This window comes from Hyperoodon ampullatus (genome assembly GCF_949752795.1).
Source record: "Hyperoodon ampullatus genome assembly, chromosome: 10".
NCBI lineage: Eukaryota > Metazoa > Chordata > Mammalia > Artiodactyla > Ziphiidae > Hyperoodon > Hyperoodon ampullatus.
In genome coordinates, this window is record NC_136923.1 from 6,290,656 (window position 1) to 6,316,256 (window position 25,601).

Consider the following 25,601-nt stretch of genomic DNA (forward strand, 5'->3'; position numbering starts at 1 on the left):
ATACCCACTAGTGTGTTTGGGAACGTCTGGGGGGCATGCTTAATGACAGATTTTGAGGGTCCCTGGACCCACTGGGACTGGGTTCGGGCCTAGGAATATGCATTGTAAACAAGCATCTCGGGATTCTGATATAGGTGGTCCGGGGACCACACTTTTTTTTTTTTTTTTTTTTTTGCGGTACGCGGGCCTCTCTCTGTTGTGGCCTCTCCCATTGCGGAGCACAGGCTCCAGACGCGCAGGCTCAGAGGCCATGGCTCACGGGCCCAGCCGCTCCGTGGCATGTGGGATCTTCCCGGACCGGGGCACGAACCAGTGTCCCCTGCATCAGCAGACGGACTCTCAACCACTGTGCCACCAGGGAAGCCCCCGGGGACCACACTTTGAAAAACATTGTACAGAGTGGTGAGTAGGAGCAGCTGAATGAGAGACAATAAGGAAAATCCCCACAGACGATGAAAGTAAACTGAGAACCACTTTTGCTTTAAGTAGGAGCTTGGTGTAGATCATGATCAGACTTAACCAAAAGTTAATTTACTCCCCAATTTTCAGGAATACATTTGTCACATGAAGTCAATTTCACCTGATAAATATTCAGCATCAGCATCTTACAGAAAACCCCGAGAGACAGAATGTAATTCCTCCTTAGTATACAACACCTATTTTTATTTTTGGCTGCGTTGGGTCTTCGTTGCTTTGCGCGGGCTTTTCTCTGGTTGCGGCGAGCGGGGGCTACTCTTCGTTGCGGTGCGCGGGCTTCTCACTGCGGTGGCTTCTCTTTTTGCGGAGTGTGGGCTCTAGGCGCATGGGCTTCAGTAGTTGCAGCGCATGGGCTCAGTAGTTGCGGCACACGGGCCCTAGAGCGTGTGGGTTCAGTAGTTGCGGCACGTGGGCTCAGTAGTTGTGGCTCGTGGGCTCTAGAGCGCAGGCTCAGTAGTTGTGGCGCATGGGCTTAGTTGCTCTGCGGCATGTGGGATCTTCCTGGACCATGGAGCGAACCCGTGTCCCCTGCATCGGCAGGCGGATTCTTAACCACTGCACCACCAGGGAAGTCCCTACAACACCTATTTTAAACTTTTTACTAAAATAAGATCCTTTGCTGCTTCTGCTTCATAGATCCTTCCTCTTATTCCTCCCAAGCGAGTCCCCGGTGCCTTGACAATGTCCCAGTAGACGATCTGTGGCCTCAGTGGGGTACCCTGATAATGTGTGGGTGAATGTGGAAGCAAGGGTTTGGATGTGAATGAGTTGGCATCCCTTTCTCCATCTCGGTTTATCACCTCTGGGCTTTCAGCCACCTTTGGGATTCATAATAGGTCTAATGTGAGAATCTTCAGTGAATGTCCATCCGCCTTTGAGAGGTTGGAGCATTAGCCATTTAAGTTATTTGCCGAAATACCGAGTGCTTATGTTAATTGGATCATCAAAGACTGAACATCCCTGAATGAGTATAAGAAAGAAAATGCAAGTCTTTCAGGCCTCAGTTCTCAAGGCAACAGATGGAAACCTCTCAATTACATGAGCTCACATCTGTCCCTCTGATTTGACTGGGTCTGTGCCACAATGTGCTATGGAATTAGTGATTCTGTAATCCCTGGAAAGCACGGTTGAAGTGAGATTGACAAAGAGCCGGACCCTCAAGGTTAATGGCACAGGGAGAACAAGAAGCCTGGAGAACTAATAGTGAAATACAAATGTCAGTGGTTGCAAACTGCTCATCCATTTAATTTGCTGGAAGTTAGTATAGTCTAGTAGACCCCAAATTAAAATGTTTCAGTATTGCTTTGTTTCTTCATTAGTCTAATTCCCATTGACCTTATGTCAAGGCTAAAACAATTTAGAAGCATGCTAGCATGGGAACAGTTTTAATGACTATTGTCAGCATGGTTTTAAAGAAAACAGGTTGGCAAAACACATGTAGGTTCTTAAATCTATTAATAGTGTGAAATTTTATTTCTTTGTTTTGTTAAACCACTAAAATAAGGCTTTGGGGGATGGATTGAATTTCTGAAATGCCAGAATGTCCATGGTGAATATCACTGTTATTTATTATTTAGGAGTTTGCTCCCCAGGTGTATGCAGTGGGTATTTAGCAATGGATGTGACCTCATTCTACATAGGCCGGCCTGTCAAGAAATGGAATGGCAAGATAGTGGCTTTTAGGAGAGCATTTGTAATAAAATTTGCATACCTTATAAAAGAAGTAAGAGTAAGGATCAGATTTTTGTTCCTGTGCCTGAAGGGCATAGATAAGGGGAAAAATAGATTTGAATAAAAAGACAGAATCGGAGGACATTTTTACAAATCAAATATCTGATAGGGGACTTGTGTGTAGAAGATATAAAAAAACTCTGACACCTCAACTTTAAGAAGATATACAGATGGCCAAGAGGCACGTGAAAAGGTGCTCAACATCTGTTAGTCATTAGGAAATTGCAAATCCAGACTACAGTGAGATATGACGTCATACGCACTAAAATGGCTAAAATAAAAGAGACAATGACGTGTTGGTGAGGATCTGGAGAAGTTGGAACCCTCCTGTGTTACTGGTAGGAATTTAAAATGGTGCAAGCCCCTTTGGAAAGCAGTTTGGCATTTTTCTCAAAATGTTAAACACAGAGTTGCCATCAGACCCAGCAGTTCCACTCCTAGGTGTATAGCCAAGAGAACGGAAAACATAGCCTCACAAAAATCTGTCCACGAACATCCATAGCAGCATTATTTATAATAGCCAAAAAGTAGAATCAATCCAAATGCCCATCACCTGATAAATGGATAACTAGAATGTGGTATATCTCATGTGATGGAATATTCTTTGGCAGTAAAAACGAATGTATTGACATATATCATGGATGAACCTTGAAAACGCTATGCTAAATGAAAGAAGTCTGACACGCCAGACTACACGTGTGATTCTGTTTCTATGAAATATGTCCTGAATAGGCAGATCTGTAGAGATAGAAAGTAGGTGCATGGTTGCCAGAGAGTAGGGGTCGGGGACAGCGTGGGGAGTGGCTGCTCAGGGGTATGAGTTTCTTTCTGGGGGGATGAACTATTCCGCCCTCAGACTGTGGTGATTGTTTTATGACCCTATGAATACACTAAAACACATCAAATCGGGCACTTTATTTATTTATTTATTTTTAAACGTCTTTATTGGAGTATAACTGCTTTACACTGGTGTGTTAGTTTCTGCTTTATAACAAAGTGAATCAGTTATACATATACATATGTCCCCATATCTCTTGCCTCTTGCATCTCCCTCCCTCCCACCCGAATCGGGCGCTTTAAATGGGTGAATTTTATGGTATGTGAATTGTATTTCAGTAAAGCTCTTGTAAAATTTGGAGATTTGAAGTGGAGAATATTGTTCATTACTGTTACTCCATTCATTTGACTCTTAGCAGAGTTCTACATGTGTGCATTTGCTCACATGAAAATACTTGGCGAAGTACCGTTAGTTTGATTATGAGCCTCACTGATGGCACCTGTAGTCCGTGCCATGGGTGTCTGAGAGCCAGGCTTTGTGTCTGGTGCTAAGGGACCTTCCCTGCTGAACATGATACAGCTCTTCTCAAGGAGCTGACAGTCAGGTATCGTGCTTTCTTTATAATCACTACTAGCTGTCTTATAAAGAAACAAATCAGTGCCATGCATGTTGTAAATTAAGATAATCTTTACAGAGAATAAATGGTGTGTTTGTCAGCGTCGGGTGTTTGGAAGCTGGGGGTGAGGAGAGGAGGGGATGGAATTCCAGGGGAAGCAGTTGACAAGGACAGGTGTGCACATGGCCACATGTCCCTGTGAGTGTGCTGCTTTCCGGCTCGAGCCTAGCCGTTTGCTCTGCGTGGCCTGCGGGATGAAGTCCACACTCTTTCCTGAGTGTGGCCAGTGAAACTGGCCACTCCGGAACTTCCATGCAGCGCCGCTTCTGTGGGGGCAGTCTGATTGGAAGCGGGCGGAGGGAGGGCTCACGGACTTGATTGGTGCCCGCCTGCATAGCAAACTAAGTTTTTACTCACAGTCATTGATTTGAGGGGGCCTTGGAGGCGCTAAAGACTTTGGACGACCCAAATCTAAGCTGCCCCCCTACACCACTGTCTGTGGGGCTTTCTCTTCTCTGCCTTGTCCTCTCCCGTGCTTTCACCCGGCCCTGTGCGCTCCAGCAGCTCAGGGGTGCCATGCTGTTTCCCACCACCCTGTGCCCACCGGCAAACTCCTACTCATCCTTCAACACCCAGCTGGAGTGCCCTCGGATCCACGAAGCCTCTCCAAAGGCCTGTGACCTTGGCCAAGTTGCCAAGCCACTTTTTGCTTCCATTTTCTCTTCTGAAAGATAAGACTAATAATAGTACCTACTCCATAGGTAATTAGGAAGATGAAATAAAATTCGTGCACACAAAGCTGTTGGAATACCTCTTGGCCCCAAGGAAATGCTCCTGAATGGTTACCCGTCCTCGTGATTATTCATTTCAGGCAGAGGGGGGTGGCAGGCTCCCTCCTCTGCTTCCTGGGCACTAACATGCAAGTCTATTACTAACAATAAATTACAGGGGAGAACCTGCAAATTCCCTGAAAAGTCTGCAATATGGCCACAGCTGTACAGATAAGGCTGTTCCCTGTGTTAAAGGGATTGGGTGGTGGGGTTCACAGTCACCTGTTTTAATAGTCACTCCAGGGAGACTGTCTGAGGAAGGAGATTCGATTAAGTGACTTAAGGGCCCCTGAGAATGTAAGGCCTTTCCTGCCCGCAGGAGCTTCTGTCTTCCCGGGTGCCTGGTGTGGGTAGAGGGCGCGGATGGGGTGAGCTGAGGGGGGGACTGTGGTGGAGCCAGAAATGGACCTGGGGTCCCTGCTCGTCCTCCACAGCCCATCGTGGCTCTAGACCAGCTCTGTGCCCACCCGAGGTCCTCGAGCAAGTCTGGGGGGCCCTCTGCCTCAACGCACTAAGGATCCTTCATTAAACTCCTGGGGAAACCAGACTTCCTGCTACGGCCAAGATCTCTCAAAATTAAGATTTATTTCAGGACACACCTCAGGGGCATAAGGAAAAACTGTTTAAATATAATTGTACACGGCTTTAGATGTGCCAACTTCCTCAGCAGTCCTTGAACCTTGTTACATTTAAAACTTTTCATCTTTCCAAGTGCGGACCTGATGTACCTCACTTGATGTTTTGGGGTTACCTACGCCCCTGTACATGCAGGAGGAAAACATTTGAATTTGTGTTCGTTGTTACGGTTCTACTGTGCGTAACCGATCCCAGGTATCTGGCCCTCGGGAGACCACCTCGTGTCCCTCACAGCCGCCTGCCCTCGGGGCCCAGCCTCTCGCTGTTTGCGCACCTGAGCTCAGCTGCCCCTTTGAAGTGGAGGGCAGGCCTTTCATCTGCCTTCATTTTCACTTAAGGACAGCCCAGCCTTTGATCCGCTCCATTTTCCTCTTCCTTTGGCTTCTTAATGAGTCACTTGGAGGTGAGGAGAGACCTGAAGTATGGGCCCCCAAAGGCCACAACTTTTTAAGCACAGTGGTTGTTTGACCTTCATATCTTAAGCAAACATGCCCCAGGGAGTCAGCCCTCCTTGGCCTCCCATTGATAAAATCCGGCTCACCGGGATAATGTAAACTTAAAAGGAGAGGTTGGGGTGGGGAGAGGAGCGAGAAGTAGAAGGAAAATGTCAACAGCACACGCCCCCAACATTTGAAGTTGTCTCATTTGGGGGACCTCCCCGCCTTCACACTGAGCAGCAAGTGGGCGATTCCGGTTTTGGAAACACATTAAATTCTACCTGCCAGTGGATTATTTGTTTTCAGATGAACTTTTAGGACTTTCTAGATTAGTATCTTAACAGTATCTTTTCTTGGAACTTGAAGATACGACAAGTTCTCCTTGGTTGGATATAGTTTTTATAAGCATCTTATAAGATTTCATAAGGAAATCAAAGATTTCCAATTAATATGAAAACCTAGGGGACAGATTTGCAGTAGTCCCTTCAGAAAGCAGTTCTCACATTCCCATATTCTTTGGTTGTGCTGTACACCGTGGCTATGCATTTTTCTTAATATGAAAGAAAAATATGTTTCGACATTAAATACTCTTTTCCATATATGAAATTAGCTGTGTGCCACTCCAGTAAATCTCCAGTAAGTGTTTTAGTGCTGTTTCAAGCTGGTCAGTGTATTTTGAGACTTCAGTTTCAATAGTCTCTTCGTTTTCAGTTGGGGAATGCAAACATCTTTTAATAATAGCTTATGCGAACTATAACTATTGAAATAAGTTTGTACGTAAAAGGACTCCAAAATATCCTAGGTACTGTGAAGAAACCAACATAACTGTATGTTAGCTTGGCATCCATTTAATGAATGATGACATGTGATAATTTTTTTAGGATTGGTTTATTTTAACATAGGGTAAGTTTCATATGAGTCTGTTTTAAATTACCATTCCAAATTTTTCTTTTATAAATATGCATTATTATTTAAGGTATTTGATAGTTGTTCTTCACAACTTACTTGTTACCCAGAAAATATCTATTGAGTGAATGTCAGTTAATCATGGGTAATGGGAAGCTGTTAGCACAATCCCTGCCACTTAAACACTGGACATCAACATTATTTTACTTAAAGAAAATTTGGTATACTGATTTATTTTCTCCAACAATAAAAATAATCTTATTAGAATATTAAAAGTGTCCACTGACAGTGGATGTAGAAGGTTAATTAAACTTTGTTAGATCAACCTGTGGAACTTCACATATGGAGTTACACTGCTAAATCAATCTTTATTTTCCCTCTTATATGTTGATAAGTCAGAAAAAACGTAGCTCTCTGGCTTCTTCAATTCATTTTAGTTTCTCAACTTATAAAGAAGCAAAGATCAGCGAGTATTGAGGGAATGATTAGGAAGAAAATGAGGGTGGCCTGTTTTGAAAGGATCAGGTGAAGGTGCAGGCTGAAACACTGTCCAGCTCTCTGATCGTCCCTTAAAATGTCCCTTGGACTGGCCTCTTCTTCCCCCTCATGGGTATGGACATTGGTGCCCCGCCCCCGATGCATTGCTGCGCTGTCCCCTGGCTGAGGTGTGTCCATCCGAGCAACTCAGCATCATCAGACCACCCTTCTCTGAAGCTCTTCTTCAGCTGTGTGAGCACTCACAGTGGCTCCGTCCAGTTGTCTGCCATCAGGTCTGAACTCTGCCTGTGCTCAGAGCCGTTTATTATCTGACCCATCGATCTATTTAGCCAGTTACTCTTAACCAACAGAAGAAACGAGCCCTTTGTTCCAGTTAGATTGATCTCACGCACACATGACGACGCCGTTCCTGCTTTCTGCCTTTATGTGTGTAGCTGTCCCCACCTGGAATGCCCATTCCCACCATTTCCAAGTGTCCAAATCCTACCTATTTTTGCAATTCCACTCCTGACTAGATTATCAGAGCTAGAATTGATATCATCCTCATCTAAAATGTTCATAGCTTCTCTATTTTTCTTTTTACATGTAATGAGTTTATTTTTATCTTGAAATTAATATTTGAAAACTTTCTCCATTTTAGTTCCTAATATGGTAATTATTGATAGATAGAAATTATGTAAGCAAAAGTTCTTTGTGGTCCTCGGTAATTTTTTTTTTTTTTTTTTGGTAACAGCTTTATTGAGATATGATTCGTATACCATACAGTTCACCCACTTAAAGAGCATCTCTTTTGTTTTGGCATTTACGTTCTTCCTTATGATTATTTATCACCGTGACTTAACACTCCTACTAGAACTATGGTTCATGAGGCAAAGACCAAATCTCAGACATTTTTGTGTTCCCCTTAGTGCTAGGCATAGTGCTACAAACATACCAGGCACTAAAATGCCTTTGAATGATCCATGTTTCCTCTTTTCTTCTGCCGGTTTTAAATTCCATACCTTCTTTAGGTGGGGACTAGATTCAGCAATTAGCAGCTAGCCTTTAAAATAAGGGGCTGTTATGTCAATTTCCAGGGCGATTCAGCAGGGATGCTAGTTTCACTTAACTATCATCTGGGGATGAGGACTGTCTCAAGAAGAGAACTTGGGTGGCAGCTTTCGGAGCAAAGGATAATGCACTAGGGTTTGCGCCTCGAACTTGCCAGGTGATGGGGAGACGGAAGAGTGTTCGCAGCCTGAGTGAACAGCATGAGCGGTGTAGCCTGGGAGGAGTTCGTTTGACGGGAAAGAGAGGGGTGAGGCTAGAGGGTTGGGCTGTGGAGGTCTCCACCACCAAGTTGAGAACTGTTAGACTTTATTTCAGCAATCGAATCCATCAGGGACTTTAAACTCTCATGGTGAAAGGCTGGGTGACCATGTTGAAGGACTTTCTGCCAAGGTATGAGGTGATGTGAGAGGGATAATTGAGAGGATGAAGTTAGTGCCAGTAGCTTTTATTTGCCCTAACTGTACAGGCTCCTAACACAGCATTATGTTTATTGAATGCCTAGTGTATTTCAGGAAGTCCCTGATCGTGTCAGGTGTTTTCTTATATTTTTCTTTCACTGTCTTTTATGTAGAAATGCTGCGTGTCCCATGTCAGACCTGTGCCGATTTGTAATCGGCGGGAGGGGGGCGCCATGTTTTATCCAGCTTAACTCTAGTCTCTTGCAGAACAAATAAAAGGTGCTTAATAAATGAGCAAGAGATTGAGAGGGAGTGACAGCACGCTCACCCCCATATTACTATGAAAGGGAAAAGATTACTTTTTTAGGATAGGGAAATTCTGTGGGCATCACTGTAACCAAGTACTCAAGTTTAGTGGCACCTGCAGTGGGACACAGTGGCATCAGGTGCCTTTGATGTGATGCCACGTGCTGTGCACACCACCTCTCGTATTCTTGCCGAAAATGTTCACCTCGAATCGAATCATGAGGAAATGATCAGATCACCAAAAATTGTAGGGCAGTTAATTGGTCTCGATTATTTAAATACACCAGTGTCACAGAAGAGGAAGAAAGATAGAAAAAGTTCCTTTAGGAAATTAAAGAGATGCAGCTATGCAGCTGCTTCCCATTAGCTGTCTGTTTTGAATTTGGTAGTGTAATATGTCAGTGCTACTCTCTCACTTTGTCCCAGCTTACCCTTCCCCCTCCCCGTGTCCTTAAGTCCATTCTCTACGTCTGCGTCTTTATTCCTGTCCTGCCCCTAGTTTCATCAGAACCATTTTTTTTTTTTTTTTTTTTTTTTTTTTTTTTTTTGCAGTATGCGGGCCTCTCACTGTTGTGGCCTCTCCCGTTGCGGAGCACAGGCTCCGGACACGCAGGCTCAGCCGCCCTGGCTCACAGGCCCAGCCGCCCTGTGGCATGCAGGATCCTCCTGGACCGGGGCACGAACCCGCGTCCCCTGCATCGGCAGGCGGACTCCCAACCACTGCGCCACTAGGGAAGCCACAGAACCATTTTTTTAAATTCCATATATATGTGTGTTAGCATATGCTGTTTGTTTTTCTCTTTCTGACTTAGTTCACTCTGTATGACAGACTCTGGGTCCATCTACCTCACTACAAATAACTCAGTTTTGTTTCTTTTTATGGCTGAGTAATATTCCATTGTATATATCTGCCACATCTTCTTTATCCATTCATCTGTCGGTGGACAGTTAGGTTGCTTCCATGTCCTGGCTATTGTAAATAGAGCTGCAGTGAACACTGTGGTACATGTCTCTTTTTGAATTATGGCCTTCTCAGGGTGTATGCCCAGTAGTGGGATTGCTCGGTCATACAGTAGCATGCTTTGTGACCACCTAGAGGGGTGGGATAGGGAGGGTGGGAGGGAGGTGCAAGAGGGAAGGGATATGGTGGTATATGTATACATATAGCTGATTCACTTTGTTATACAGCAGAAACTAACAGAACATTGTAAAGCAATTATACCCCAGTAAAGGTGTTAAAAAAAAAAAAAAGACACTGATGAAAGAAATTAAAGACGATACAAACAGATGGGGGATATACCATGTTCTTGGATTGGAAGAATCAGTATTGTGAAAATGACTATACTGCCCAAAGCAATCTACAGATTCAAGGTAATCCCTATCAAACTACCACTGGCATTTTTCACAGAACTAGAACCAAAAATTTCAGTTTGTATGGAAACACAAAAGACTCTGAATAGCCAAAGCAATCTTGAGAAAGAAGAATGAGCTGGAGGAATCAGGCTCGCTGACTTCAGACTATACTACAAAGCTACAGTAATCAAGAGAGTATGGTACTGGCACAAAAACAGGAATATAGATCAATGGAACAGGATAGAAAACCCAGAGATAAACCCACGCACATATGGTCACCTTATCTTTGATAAAGGAGGCAAGAGTATAGAATATACAATGGAGAGAAGACAGCCTCTTCAATAAGTGGTGCTGGGAAAACTGGACAGCTACATGTAAAGGAATGAAATTGGAACACTCACTAATACCATACACAAAAATAAACTCAAAATGGATTAGAGACCTAAATGTAAGGCCAGACACTATAAAACTCTTAGAGGAAAACATAGGCAGAACACTCTATGACATAAATCACAGCAAGATCCCTTTTGACCCACCTCCTAGAGAAATGGAAATAAAAACAAAAATAAACAAATGGGACCTAATGAAACTTAAAAGATTTGCATAGCAAAGGCAACCATAAACAAGATGAAAAGACAACCCTCAGAATGGGAGAAAATATTTGCAAATGAAGCAACTGACAAAGGATTAATCTCCAAAATTTATAAAGGACACGGGGAGGGGGAAGGGTAAGCTGGGACGAAGTGAGAGAGTAGCAGTGACATATATACACTACCAAATGTAAAATAGCTAGCTAGTGGGAAGCAGCCGCATAGCACAGGGAGATGAGCTTGGTGCTTTGTAACCACCTGGAAGGGTGGGATAGGGAGGGTGGGAGGGAGATGCAAGAGGGAGGGGATATGGGGATATACGTATACATATAGCTGATCCACTTTGTTATGCAGCAGAAAGTAACAGAACATTGTAAAACAGTTACACTCCAATAAAGATGTTTTAAAAAAAAATTCCACAAATAAAAAAAAATAAAATAAAATTAAGAGATGCAGCAACTCCATCGGCCAGTGTGTGATTGGATCCTGGATTCTCTCCACTACCTCCCCCAAAAGAGATAGTTCAGTTGAGGAAATTTGAACCTGGGTTGGGTATTAGATAGTGATGATATATGAACTTTAACATTCTTGGGTGTGATGATGGTTCTGTGTCTGTGAAGGAGAGTGCCTTCACTAGTAGAAGACACTTGAAGTATTTGGGGTATGATATGATGCCTGCCTGCAAGGTACCTTAAAAATTGTAAAAATTATAGTTTGAAAGGTGCATGTCTGTAGACAGACGAAATGAATCAAGGGGAAGGGAATGGGATGCTCACTTATTAAACTTTTCGGTGGCTTTAAAATTATTTTAAGAATTGGAGAGGGCTTCCCTGGTGGCGCAGTGGTTGAGAGTCCGCCTGCCGATGCAGGGGACACGGGTTCGTGCCCCAGTCTGGGAAGATCCCACATGCCGCGGAGCGGCTGGGCCCGTGAGCCATGGCCGCTGAGCCTGCGCGTCCGGAGCCTGTGCTCAGCAAGGGGAGAGGCCACAACAGTGAGAGGCCCGCCTACCGCAAAAAAAAAAAAAAAAAAAAAGAATTGGAGAAAATAAACTCATGTACTTGGGCACTTGGCTCTTTGAGTGATAAAGCTGACAAAATCCTAGTTTAACTGGCTCGTTTTACCAGTCTTCACGGTGATTAGGCCCTTGGATCACGTGTGTGCCTGAGTGCCCAGTGCTTCTTTCACTCTCAGTATTGTGGAGTCGTTGAACTTTGTGTCCTATTTTAATCCTTGGAAAAATCACTCTGGCTTCTAAAACCAGCCCACTGAGCAGCAGTAAGTAATACAGTGGGTTGCTGCCTCTCTGTGGGTTGGCAGAATGGCTTTCTGAGATGTCGGACTTAGGATGTTTGTCATGTCCCAGCGACCTGCCGGCTTCCACGCTGGAAGGGATTTGGAGCTGATGTGAGATCCCGTGTTTGGGGTAGGTTGGCCCATCTGTGGCCTTCAGGAGTTCATATGCCAGTTTATGTATGAATTCTGAGTTGGTTCCTGGGAGCCTCATCTTATTCCTCCAGGTCTGGACTAGAATATATTGCAAAGAACAAGACTGCCTGTCTGTCTCTTGAGAGACAGCAGCAAACACGATGGTACGGCTCAGAAATCTGTAGTTTGGGAGCTGGAGCCGGGCAGACTCCAGCCGGTGGTATCAGAAGAGGTGCTGCTCTTGGGCGGCAGGCCGCCTTGAGATTGCATGTTGAAAGTGGGGATGACTGAATTGGTCAGGAGGGATTCTAGTGGGGGGAAAGGCGTCTGGAAACAAGCAAACGAGGGGAGCCTCTGTGTGTGTGTGTGGTGTGGGGAGGGGTGCTAGAGCACCTGGCACTGTGCCAAGTGTCCTGTTCAACCCTTAAGATAGATCTGGGCCTCCGTGTGGGTTCACGTGGTCCTTTTCACACACGTGGAAACAGTCACAGGCAGTCGGATAGCTGCCCCGAGATCCCCCACTGGCTCTTGGTGGAGCAGGTTTGGAAGGCCACTGACCTGTGCTCCTGGCACTGTGTCTGACTTTCGACTAGTGGAAACTGTGCATGTGCTAACCTCTTGTGAACAGTGGGAGCGACCCTGGAGTAGTTCCTTTGCCCCCATCATTTCATCCTCTGGATGGGAGTCATATCAAAGGCTGGAATTGAACAGATGGTATAGTAACAGATGGCCCGTGCAGGGCTGGGAGCTTCCTGTGCATTTTCACTGGTTCTCACAAAAGAAGCCCTCAAGGTAGATGAAGAAATAGAGGCTCGAGAGAGACGAAGAGACTTTGCCAAGATCACACCTTTGATCCCAAAGCCCACCACGTCTCTCTGCACTGGGCCAGCATGGTCGGGGACACAGAAACGAGTCACGGGGCCGCACTCTGACCACACGCAGGTGGGACAAAGAGGATGGGACCCAGGCAAGCTCGAGAGTAGCCAGGGTGTGAGAAGTCCATTCTAGAGGGTCAGTGTGATGGGACATCAGAGGAAGGAATGTTTAGTTTTCCAGTCTCTCCTTCCACTCCCCAAACTCTCTCTCTTTTTCCTCCTTCAGTGGTCAGTGACTGATTCTTAGGTTCAACCCTCCCAGGGCCTCTGGCCCCGGTCATACCCTCTAGAATTCCCTTAAATTTAAGAATGTTTTGACAGTGCCGATACTAGCCTGTTACCTTAGATGTGTAACCTGTTGCATGCCAAAGGGCTGGAAGAGGGAGTTGCTTAGGGTATTTTTACCCACTTATACAATACATTGAAGAGGTGGTACCTTCCCCAGGTAGCTCTCCTGTTGAAGAGGTCAGGACAGCCTCTTTCTTGCTTCATGTCGTTCAGCGATTCCTTCTGTAAGCTCTACCTGAAAGAAAGTCAAGTCCCCAGCAGAGTGCCTGATTCCAATACCACCTGCAGACACTTTGCTTTCATAATTCTCCTCTTTTTTATTAACAGGAACATGTTACAAAAGTAGATTTGCTAGTAAACATAGTGAAGAATTTCTGGCGGGCTTAGAGAGTCTTTCCCATTAAGGAGGGTTCTGTGCACTTGGCATCCAAGGTACTTGAACTGCTCTTATCTCCTTGGGGTTCACGGGTCATGTGTCAGTGCTGGGGCCTCAGACAGGGACATGTGAGGGCGTGTGACTCACTGTACTGATGTTCTAATATCCAGGCAGACACCATACAGTAAAAGCAGGGCTTGTCCTTTGAGACTCAGCTTCTCTGATTTACTCTGAACCCTCTGCAGCTCCCGTCAGAGCCACAGTCTGGGGTTCGAGGACCAAGAACAGAAGCCGGTGTGGTTACTAGGTCTGGCTCAGGAAACCAAGGATGCGAACGGGTGTTCAATCCTATTAAATCCCAGTTATGATTTATGAAGCCAAAACCCAACCTGAGACTGAGATCGGTGGCTCTTCAGCCTGATTATCTCACTGTTAGGTACCTGAAATTTTCTTTAAGCTGAGATGATATATATGTGGTATATATGTATAGATGATATAGATAGTAAGATTAATTTGAGTTCTCTTACTTTGTGATAATTTCACACAGGTTAGTATTACATGATCTATGAAGATACAGTTCAGGTATAAAGTGAACTCAGTAGGGTAAATGAGATTGCACGGATTTTTTTTTTAAACCCTGAGCACAACACAATTATTTTAAATGATGTAGAACTTGCTAATTCAATGAATAGCAACATATGGATGCGAATATAACAATTTTTAATTTACTTTAAAGTATTTTCTGTTAGTGCTTTTTGATATCAGATTAACCTTTCTCTTCACCTTATTAAAACATCTTAGTGTGTATTTAGAATTATATTGGGAATTATAGACATCTTACCATTTCTTTGGGATTGTCTTTTTACCCTTTCTCCTCTTGCCCCTGGAGAATTACAGGTGTTTAAAACCATTAGGAACTGTCTACACTGTCCACCCCTGGTGCACCGGCAGCTTCGGCACTGTCTGGGAGCAGCCTGGGTGAGACCCTCGCCTGGTCTCCTCGACCCTCCCCTTCACCTGTGCTTTCCAGAGAGAGCCCTGGTCTCTCCTGTGCGTTTGTTCTCGCCGAGACACAGCCTGAGTCTCTCTGCACTCTTCCTGGTACGGAGCCAGGGCTCCCCTTGCTCTCTGTGCCAGCCCACGGGTCTCGTCCCCTCCCAGGCAGGTTCTAATCTGGAAGTGGCCTCCAGACGTTAAATTGCTTCCATTTCTCCCCTTATATGAGGTACCTAGAATAGTCAAATTCATAGAGTCGGAAGGTACATTGCTAGATGCCTGGGGGCGGGGGAATGGGGAGTTAGTGTTTCATGGGGACAGAGTTTCAGTTTAGGAAGGTGGAGATTCAGGAGATGGATGTGTGGTGAGAGCTGTACGACAATGTGAATGCACTTAGTGCCACTGAACTCCACAGTTAAATAAGGTTAAAATAGTATGTTTTGTATGATGTGACTTTTACCACAATAAAAAAACTTGAAAAAACATGGCTTCCATCTCGACCAGTCCCACTAGATGAGGTCAGTCAGGATAGACCAAGCTGTCGAAGCTGCTTTAGCCTTCGTGTCAGTGAAGAGCTTTAGCCTTTGTGTCAGACCCAAGGTCCAGCCCTGTCCCTGCCTCCCCTGCTTCCTGCCTTTCTTCCCTCCTTCTTCCCTCCTTAGGTTAGGTAGCCGGGGCTGTGGGATCATAGTACCCCAGACTGGGGGCTTACACAGCAGGCATCTATTCTCACAGTTCTGGAGGCTGGACTTCGAGATCAAGGTGTCGGCAGGGTTGGTTTCTCCTGAGGCCCCTCCTCTTGGCTCGTAGATGTCCATCTTCATGTTTCCATGGTCTTTCCTCCGTGTGTGTACTTGTCTGTGTCCTAATCTCCTCTTATAAGGACACTGGTCCTATTGGATTGGGGCCCACCCATAGGACCCTGTCTCTACATACAGTCACATTCTGAGTCCTGGGGTTAGGATTGCAGCATATGGATTTGGGGGGCACAGTTCAGTGCATAAGTCCCCCTTCCCACCCTCACCTTGCAGCCCTCCTCTTCCTCTCCCTTCCCTTCCACTCTCTTTCCTACTTCCTCCCTTCAAGTGTCTTCTTCCCACTACTTTTCCTTAACCTGTAAAGCATCCTGCACAGCTAGAAAGATGTGAAAGCTGGGAAATCGAAATGACAGGTTTCTCCTTCCAGCCCTTCTATTAATCAGCTTTGTGACTTGAGCTATTCACCCATTATTATTATTTTCTTTAATATTTATTTGCTGCGTCGGGTCTTAGTTGTGGCACGCCGGCTCTTTGTTGCCCCACGGCACGTGGGACCTCAGTTCCCCGACCAGGGGTCAAATTGGCACCCTCTGCATTGCAAGATGGATTCTTACCCACTGGGCCACCAGGGAAGACCCTTCACCCATTCTTGAAACACTAATTTCCTCGGCTGCAGGATGGGAGTTATTCTTCCTCTCTTCCCTTATAGGACTATAGTCAGGAAAACCCAGAATACCAGCTTGGATTTTTAAATGCTTTTAAAATAAAATATGCTGATATAAGATAGAAGAAAGCTCTGACAAGGTGTAATGTCTACAAGATTATCTGGAGTACTTGAAATTCTAATTAAAACAGTGTGTGTTTTAACTCCACAAGTTTTACTGTGGTGTTGTTATCCTTAATTATATTATTAGCAGTCAGTCATACAGGTTGTGGTTGGTTTTTTTTGTTTTTTTTGTTTTCCTCTCTCAACAATCTCATTGTTGCTCTAAAGAAAAGGTGAGAGCTGCTGAAACCAAGCTCAGTTCGGGGGTCTGGCATAGCCTCCCCTGAGCCCCCTGACCCCAGCTGACTGGACAAGAGTGACCTTTAGCTGAGGTTTGGCCTCCAGATGTACAATCGGGCTGCGGGTTTAGAGCCGTGAGTCTAGGGTGACAGTGGGGAGGGCACTTGGTGGGGCACCCCGAGCGGAGGTGGGAGGGGGCTCCACACTGAGTTGTAGAGTCCATGGAATCCTTGCGCCGCTGGCAGACGCTACGTCACATCTTTTATCTCTGCTGGCTCTCCTGGGTTTCATTGTATTGCCTGACAGCCTTCCTTTTTAGAAAAAAGAAAAAAGTCAAGAATAGCCACAAGTTGGACTGTTTGAAAGAGGTTGACTTCTCTGTCTTCTCCCCAGCTGCTGGTCCGTGAGACAAAGAAGTATTCTTTGAAAGAAAATGAATAGGCCCCGGCTGCCGGGGCTTGGGAGATGGGAGATGGGTTGTGAAATGTAGAGTGCGTTTGTTTTATCAGGAACTCCCCTGCCAGCAGGGTGATGTCAGTCTGCCGCCGTGGGCTGTGGTCAGACAGGAGAGGGATCCCATTGCTGGGCAGCTGGCTTGGGGGACTGAGCAGTGGTTCTACTTCTTTGGTTCAGGTTTAGAAACAATAAAAGGGGTGAGGAGGAGAGTAGAACATAAAATCTTAGGCACAGCAGAGATTTAAATTGTGGCAGAAAGCTCTCCGTTGGGCAAGGCGTAGAGATTTTTGTGAAAAATCCTTAGAAGTTATAGCCAGAGACCCCTTACTATAGCTGTCCCTTCCCCTTTCCGATAAACACAGACACTGTCATTTCAGCCTTGTGCTGTCTAACCTCCATAAAACAACAATAAATGCCCTTATTTTGATTCATTTCCCCCGAGTCATGCCCGCCTTAAGTGCAGCCACAAATCCCTGTCTGGCCTTTGGCCCACAGAGCTGATGGAGGCGTTGTGACGGGGGTTGAGCCCGGTTCTGACACCGCCCCTGCTTTGTCCCAGGACCCAGCCGTCCCTCTGAAACCGGATCAGTTGTCTCTGCTCCGTGGTGGAGGTCTTAGTCTCCGCCATTCAGCTCAGTAAAAGTCAAAAGTCTGTGCTTTGTGGATCACATTGCATTTATCTCGGGCTTCAGTTGACTAAGGACAACTTTCTCGTAGCATTGGAATAAGTAAATGATGCTGGGACACTGGGACCGAGAAGGGTGCTTGGTTTTTAACTAAATCTCCTTCAGTTATGAGGTGAACTGTGAGTCAAGAGTTCTTAGTTGAACCAGCTTTTGCTCCCACCATGTCAAGGGTGTCCTGTAAAAGTTGACTGTTTCTCTATCAACCACCTTTGGAAGTTGTACCTTATGGACAATGTAGATTTCAGAGCCAAAGGTAGGCCTTCAAGATGAGCTAATGGAACCACTGAATTTTACAAATGAAGAAATCAGGGCTGAAGAGACAGGTGCTGTTTTGAAGGCCCTCCAGCAGGTTCTGTATTGGGTCCAGTCTAAGATGAACCACTGTGTCATGTCTGCCAAAGAAAACCAGTCCTATCAGAATATGCCACTTGATGATAGACAAACTTCAGTTTTAGCTATATTATAATGTAGGAAATAAGGAGTCTTAGAAGCTTTTTTTTTTTTGCAGTACACGGGCCTCTCACTGTTGTGGCCTCTCCCATTGCAGAGCACAGGCTACGGACGCACAGGCTCAGCGGCCATGGGTCACGGGCCCAGCCGCTCCGCGGCATGTGGGATCTTCCCGGACCGGGGCACGAACCCGTGTCCCCTGCATTGACAGGCGGACTCTCAACCACTGCGCCACCAGGGAAGCCCCTTAGAAGCTTTTAAATATGGCAAGAATGGGATTCTGAAACGAGGCTGCAGATTCCTGTGGGTCTCATCCCTCTGCCTTGGTCTCTCTTCTCCCACTCCATTTCTGACTTTGAAAGCAGGATTTTCCTTCTAATATTTCAGCAGAATCATTATATAGCACATCATAAAGCTAAGTGGTTTTCTTTTTTCTTTCTCTCTGTTAAACTTTTTTTAATTGAAATTAATATATGCTGATTCTTGTGAAATCTTGGGCCCAAATCCTTGCTCATCTTCAAAACTGGGAGAAACATTTAATGAATATTTTTGATCCATATACTAGAACTGCTACCATGACTAAAAACAGCAATTAAGTAAATTTTTTGTATCCATTAGGCATTGTTCTTCAGCATCACATACCTGGATAAGATTATGTTCTGTTAAAAAGGCCAGATATATTTTAAAAGTTGAGCTTCTTTAGTTATAATTGTAACTTAAAAAAAAAGTTAAATTGACAATTGTAGCTAAGCCAACTTGAGAAATTTAAAATACTGGGTTCCTCAGCTCAAACTCCCTCCTCTTGTTTGTTCTTGACAAAGAAAGATCATTTCTCCTTTTTCAATTACCAAACCATTGTGAGATTTAGAATACACATGAGCACAAAAGAAAGAAGTCTTTTATACACCAAGATAAGTTCCTTTTGGTGTGTATTTTTTTTCTTTCCCTGCTTGTGGTCAGGGTCTGTATAAGTTTCATCATTTGTTTTTCTGACAGCGCTTTGCACAGCCTTCGGCATGTAATAGACACTCAAACACAATCTGATTAAAAGCTGAGCTGGAGCTTAATAGGACTCTGATGAATCCAAGTGTCTACATAACCTCAAGCACTTCTGCTTTGATTTGTTTTAACTTGATAAATATTTAGAAAATTATCTGACTGACAGAGAGATATGGCTATAATAACAAAAGGTTTATTTTTATTTCAGGGAAAATTAATGGATGCTTGTTCTTATTTAACAGTTAATTGTAGAAAAACCTGAGAGAGAAAAGGATCTCGTAATACTGGGATCTTCTTTCATCTACTTATAAATACAGCTTTATTGAAATATAATTCACATTACCGTACAATTCACCCATTTAAAGTATACAATTCGGGCTTCCCTGGTGGCGCAGTGGTTGAGAGTCCGCCTGTCGATGCAGGGGACACGGGTTCGTGCCCCGGTCCAGGAAGATCCCACATGCCGCGGAACGGCTGGGCCCGTGAGCCATGGCCGCTGGGCCTCCGCGTCCAGAGCCTGTGCTCCGCAATGGGAGAGGCCACAACAGTGAGAGGCCCGCGTACCACAAAAAAAAATAAATAAATAAAAAAATAAAGTATACAATTCAGTGGACTTTAGTGTATTCACAGAGCTATGCAACCTTCACCACAATAAATTTTAGAACATTTTCTTATCACCCGCAAGGGAAACCCTGCCCTCAGTAGCAGCCATGTCCCACCCCTCACTTCTCCCAGCCCCCAGCAACCACTGATCTACTTTCTGTCTCTATGCATTTGCCTTTCCTGGACGTTCCATAAAATGGAACCCGATGGTATGTGGGCTTTTGTGCTGGCTTCTTTCACTCAGCTACTGTTTTCTAGGTTCATCCATGTCGTAGCATGAACCAGTACTTCATTCCTTCTTGTAGCTGAGTAACATTCTATCGTATGGATATACCACATTTTTTATATTTGTTCATTGTTGATGGATAGTTGGGTTTGGGGCTATAATGAATAATGCTGCTGTGAACATTCATGTATAAGTTTTGTGTGAGTATGTGCTTTCATTTCTTTTGGATATATACCTGGGAGAGTAGTTGCTGGGTCTGTGTTTAACCATTTGAGGAACTGCCCCAAGTGGTTTTCCCCAGCACCCGCACATTTCACATTTGCTCCAGGAGGACACGAGGTTTCTAATCTCTCCACATCCTCATCAACACTTGTCCTCTGTCTTTTCATCCTAGCCCTCCTAGTGGCTGCGAGGTGGTGTCTCATTGTGGTTCTGTTTTGTGTTTCCCTGACGTCTAGCGATGTTGAAGATCTTTCCTTGTGCTTCTTGGCCATTCTCTTCTTTGGAGAAAGTTCTTGTCAGATACTTTCCTTTTTTTTTTTTTAAATTTATTTATTTATTTATTTTTGGCTGTGTTGGGTCTTCGTTTCTGTGCGAGGGCTTTCTCTAGTTGCGGCAAGCGGGGGCCACTCTTCATCGCGGTGCGCGGGCCTCTCACTATCACGGCCTCTCTTGTTGCGGAGCACAGGCTCCAGACGCACAGGCTCAGTAGTTGTGGCTCAAGGGCCCAGTCGCTCCGCAGCATGTGGGATCCTCCCAGACCAGGGCTCGAACCCGTGTCCCCTGCATCGGCAGGCAGATTCTCAACCACTGCGCCACCAGGGAAGCCCTACTTTCCTATTTTTAAATTGGGTTATCTTTCTATTGTTGAGTTGTAAGAGTTCTTTATATAAATATATCCTTAAATAGATCTTTAAAAATTCCTTATTCTACATTATCTTTGATCTTTAACGTACCTCAGAACTCTATAACCTGGGCACCCCTTGCCTCATTTACTCATTGTCAGTGTATACTAACCATCTGCTGCATGGGATATATTGTGCTCTGTGTTCTAAGGATAGAAAATGAATAAAGTGTCCCTTACTTCAAGGGGCACAGAACAAAGTGGGAAGGGAAGGGCCATAGTGATAAATTTCTGTGGGTATTCAGGAAGAGAGATGACTTTGAGATTGAGGAATCAAGGAAGGCAACCTGACGGAGATAGCATTTTAAGTGGCCTTTGCAGGATGTGTGGGATTCAACACAAGAAGATTAGGGGAAGAACCTGAGTAAAGATCTTTAGTTCTCTGTGGAATGGTGACTAGTCTAGTTTAACTTTTAGGGCTGAAATTTTCAGAGCTTAGAAAGAGGAATACCAGGAACACAGATCGGAAACATAGCTGGGACCAGATGTTGACTTTGAATGCTGAAGCAGTCTGGATAGTGTTTTATCAGTGACTGGCAAGCTGCTGGCTGTTTGGGTGAGGATGGGGTGATGTTCTCACAGCGGAGCCTTGGAAGGCTGTGTCTACAGAAGGTGTAGGATGAATTGGGGGTGGCGTGATTGAAGGCAGCGCTGCTGTGTTTCTCTCTTGGAAACTGACACATGCATTAGAAGACAAGAAGGAACTCCTGGGAAAATTATTTAATCTTGTGGTTTCCAAATTTATTTGACCATGGATTCACTTTTTTTTTTTTTTTTACATGTAAGATCTGAGGTACGTACTTTGGGTTTTGATGTCTTAGTTCAGTATTTCACAAGTAATAATTTCATAGTAAATGTTGGTTGGTTGGTTGGTTACTTGATTGATTACAGGACTGTGGACCATAGAATTGGGTCTGAAGGAATATGAGATATTAGCTAGTCTGTCCCCTGGTTGGATGGAGGCCCAGAGGGGGGAAGTACGTGCTCATATTTGCCTGATTCTAAATAAAGGGAGGGTATCCCACAGGTGCCTTGACTCCCAGATCAAATGTACTCCTTGAGCTTCCCTGTTGGTGCAGTGGATAAGAATCTGCCCACCAGTGCAGCGGACACAGGTTCGAGCCCTGGTCTGGGAAGATCCCACATGCCGCGGAGCAGCTAGGCCCATGAGCCACAATTACTGAGCCTGCGCATCTGGAGCCTGTGCTCAGTAACAAGAGAGGCTGCGATAGTGAGAGGCCCGCGCACCGCGATGAAGAGTGGCCCCCGCTTGCCACAACTAGAGAAGGCCCTCGCACAGAAACAAAGACCCAACGTAGCCATAAATAAATAAATAAATAAATTTAAAGGGAAAAAAATTATTAAAAAAATTTTTTTAAATGTACTCCTCAGTTTTACTAAAATAATTTTAACCATGTTTTGCTACGTACACACTGACAACAGCAAATCCTGCTCTACAATACCCGGCGTTGGGCCACGGCCCTGTCCAGGGGGGCCCGGAGATGAATGAAGGCGTGGAACTGAGCAGACCTGCCTGCCCTTCTAACTGTGGCTCTTTTCCTCCTGCCCCTGGTTCCTTTGTGCTGAGCCGTGTGTGGGGCTTGCACAGTGTTTAGGAAGGAGGTGTTAGCCTGATAGGCAGAGGGCATGGTTCTTGCTACAGTTAACCTGTTCACGTGTGACCCTGAGTGGGTGACTCCATCTGTCACACGAGGGAATCCAGCACTAACGGCATGCATGTCCCCATCATCTCTAGAGGAACCCCCCTCCCCCCAGGGGAGGAGGACCACCTGTGGTTCCTTCGTGGGTCCTTTACCCGCCCGGTTACCAATCTCCAGTGTTTTCAGAGGATTCCTGTGGACTTTCTCTGCCAGACACCAACAATTCAGTCTCAAGATAAGCAATGCCTCCATTTGATGAACTTAAATGCAAACAAGCCCAAGAACTTGTACAAGGATGGAAATTGGGGAGTGAAGCAGGAGTGTTATCCTTACCCCAAGAGTTTTGCTCTTCACGTAACAGTGATTGCTTGTGTAATGAGAGACTCTTTCTTTTTTGGGGGGATTTGACTTCGTTGATGTGGTGGCGATTTTCCATGGCAACTGTCATTGCCACACATCTGGCACCTGATGAAATGGCTCCCAAAGCCCGGGGGTCCACACAGAGTGCTCCTCATCCCACTTATCCTGCCAAGGATGTGGAGAAACGCTGGGTGGAGGGTGCGCTGGCGCTGTGCCTTGTGGATGAGGCTTGATTTGCAGTTGTTGGGTTTCTCAGGGTATCACCAGGGCTCCTCCAGAAGTTAACCGGCTTACTGATGCTCTGTGGAGAAGGAGAGAATGAGAAGGGGGGGCAGCTTTCGAAAGGATATTTTCTAATTTATCAAGGTACAGATATTAGCACTGCTGTTTGTTTGTTTAAACCAAAAATGACTTAATAGGTAGTAGAGGTCAACCAAAATCCTACTGAGTTTCTGAGTGTAGCAGGCCAGCATAGGGCTTGTGTTTTAGGTATTTCATTTAAAATGGAAAGTTCCAGTTTGCTCTGGGGCCAGAATCCTTAAAAGAAACCCTGACTGTGGAGGTGTATTATGGGTGACTGTATATTTGCTAGTTTATATCTTGCTGACTAAATTGGCAAAATTTCTATTTTTCCTGGTAAACATTAAGAAGGCATTTTCCCCTCCTTTCCCTAACAAAATCGTATTTGTCGTATGTGTGTGAAGCAAACGGCTGTTAAAACTGTCCACGCATTCTGTGATGATATGAAAATTAGTGGTGGCAAACAAAGATTTCCTTTCTTAGGTACCACAGGCCTCAGATGAAGTCGACTTTATCCTAATGTGACTCTCAAATTGTGACCAAGTGGAAACAAAATTGGTCAGGCCTTAGAGGCCAATATGAAAAGCACAACAGGTTATTATTTGTGAAAATTTTAGGTACTCAGCCCCCCATGACTTAGAAAGCTTGATGTTTTCTCTTAAAGTAACTATTACTCTTGCTTGTAAATTTTAGAAAGTATATAACCATTCTTGTAATGAAAGGTTATGCTTATTTTAATTCATAACAAGGCACAAAGTTATCTCTTCACACAAAGCCTTTCTAAAACGGGAATGAAAAACAGCAAGATGTCAAATCAGATCAAAATGTGAACTCTGATCGTGAGTGTCTGACTTTGAAAATATTTTGAGAACAGCACACGTGCATTAAGCTGGTGAGAGATTATCCACAGAAACTTAGTGCTGATAATAATCATATTTTTAGCATGCCATTTTTAGTGTACCGTAAGAACAAAATATGTATTTCCCATTAAACAATGTATTTTTGTTTGCTTTAACGTTGGGGGCAAACATGTGAACTATTAACCCATAAATTTTCCTCATTCTTAAAAAAAATAACATACCAAAGACATAATAAAAGTGTAACATGCAAGAAAAGTGAGTTTAGTGGTTTAATGAACCCACGGTTAGGTCATCATACTCTTACAGCTATGCAGTTGAATACCCACAAATCAAAAGACCTCTGTTGTTTTCAATTAACTTTTGAGATGGTTTATGTTTGATACTCTCTCTGTCCCCAGTTACTTTATTGCAACTTTTTATTTTAAACTCTCCCCTAAAAAGTTATTGAAGAAATGGTAGGTATGTGATGTGATGGATGTGTTAGCTCTGGTGGTAACGTTTTGCAGTATATAAGTGTATCAGATCAACACGTTGTTCACCTTAAACTGACACAATGATATATGTCAGTGATGTCTCAATAACGCTGGGGGAGGAAAGAGCGACTGTGCTGGGAAACCATGTTTATGTAGAAGGGCTCACGCTTGGCAGCTCCCCGGGGCCCAGGCGCATTTTGAGAATGGCAGCCCGTCCTGTTGCCAGAAACTTTCCCCCGGGAGTCGGGCAGGGGTGGGGGCGTGTCTCCTGCTTGGTGACACGTGTCTCTCTTTCTCTCTGCTCAGGTGAAGCTGCTCTCAGGGGGGAGCCCCGGCTGCAGACCCTGCCCGTGGCCTCGGCCCTCACTAGTCACCGCACGGGGCCCCCACCCATCAGTCCCAGCAAGAGGAAGTTCACCGTGGAGCCCGGCGACGACGAGCTGGACTGTGAAAGTGACCATGCTTCCAAGATGAGTCGCATCTTCGCCCCCCACCTGTAAGTGCCCCCCTCACTGAAGCGGGTCCTGGGCCACGGTTCTCTTGCCGCTCTGTGCCGCTGACTCGGAAGGGGAGAGATGCCCGCTGCTCCCCCGCCAGGAGCGGGCATTAAACCGGTGTTAACAGCTCCAGGAGAGGTGACCTCTCAGCTCCTTCCAACGCATGTGTGCGGCCATTCGAGCGTGTTCCCCAGAGGAGCTACCTTTCCCTAGAGCGGCTTGGGGACGTTGTGTGGAAGCCTTGGCTTCTCTTGCCTGCTCACTGCCGGCTGCTTGCGCGGGGGGCCGGTCCCCACCTAGTGTTCTTAGGGGCCGGGGCAGTGGCCGAAGGGGCGAGCGCCGGGCCACCGCTGTGAAATGCTGGCTCAGGAGCCCCAGTGGTGCACCCTGAGAAGTAGGTGTGCAGCCGCAGCTGTGTGCCCCACGGTGGGGAGGGCGCTTTTCGTGCTGGGGACGCGAGGCTGCTCCGCGCGGCTGAGGGCGGTTCCTCCCGCGCGCAGAGGAGCGGTGGTGCACGGGCGGTAGCCCTGCCCCTCCGTCGCCGCCCGCTCCTAAGGCCTCCGCGTGCGTTGCTTCAACTCCCTGCGCCTCAGTGTCCACCTTTGCTGAGACGAAAGTTCTGTGACCCGATGCGGCATCACCACGTTTGTATTTGGAAACCGGCGTGCTGTATCTGGGCTCCTCGTTGTGTTTCTCACACGCACGCCTCGAGGAGGGACCGCATGCTTCTTCGGAGGTCTGGCGGGCTCGGAGACCCCCAGGCAGCTGCGTGGAGAGGCTGGCCTGGCGGTTG

The 25,601-nt window shown here is 45.5% G+C and overlaps 1 protein-coding gene across 3 annotated transcripts in view; it reads left to right on the forward strand.

The window, feature by feature from the left end:
• Positions 1 to 25,601, forward strand: part of VGLL4 (vestigial like family member 4) — a 154,152-nt gene that overhangs the window by 92,367 nt on the left and 36,184 nt on the right. For all 3 annotated transcript variants that reach the window (XM_079713840.1, XM_079713841.1, XM_079713842.1), the window contains one exon: positions 24,618 to 24,807. In XM_079713840.1, coding sequence (XP_079569966.1) covers positions 24,618 to 24,807 — 190 coding nt within the window. The remainder of the gene's footprint in view (positions 1 to 24,617; positions 24,808 to 25,601) is intronic.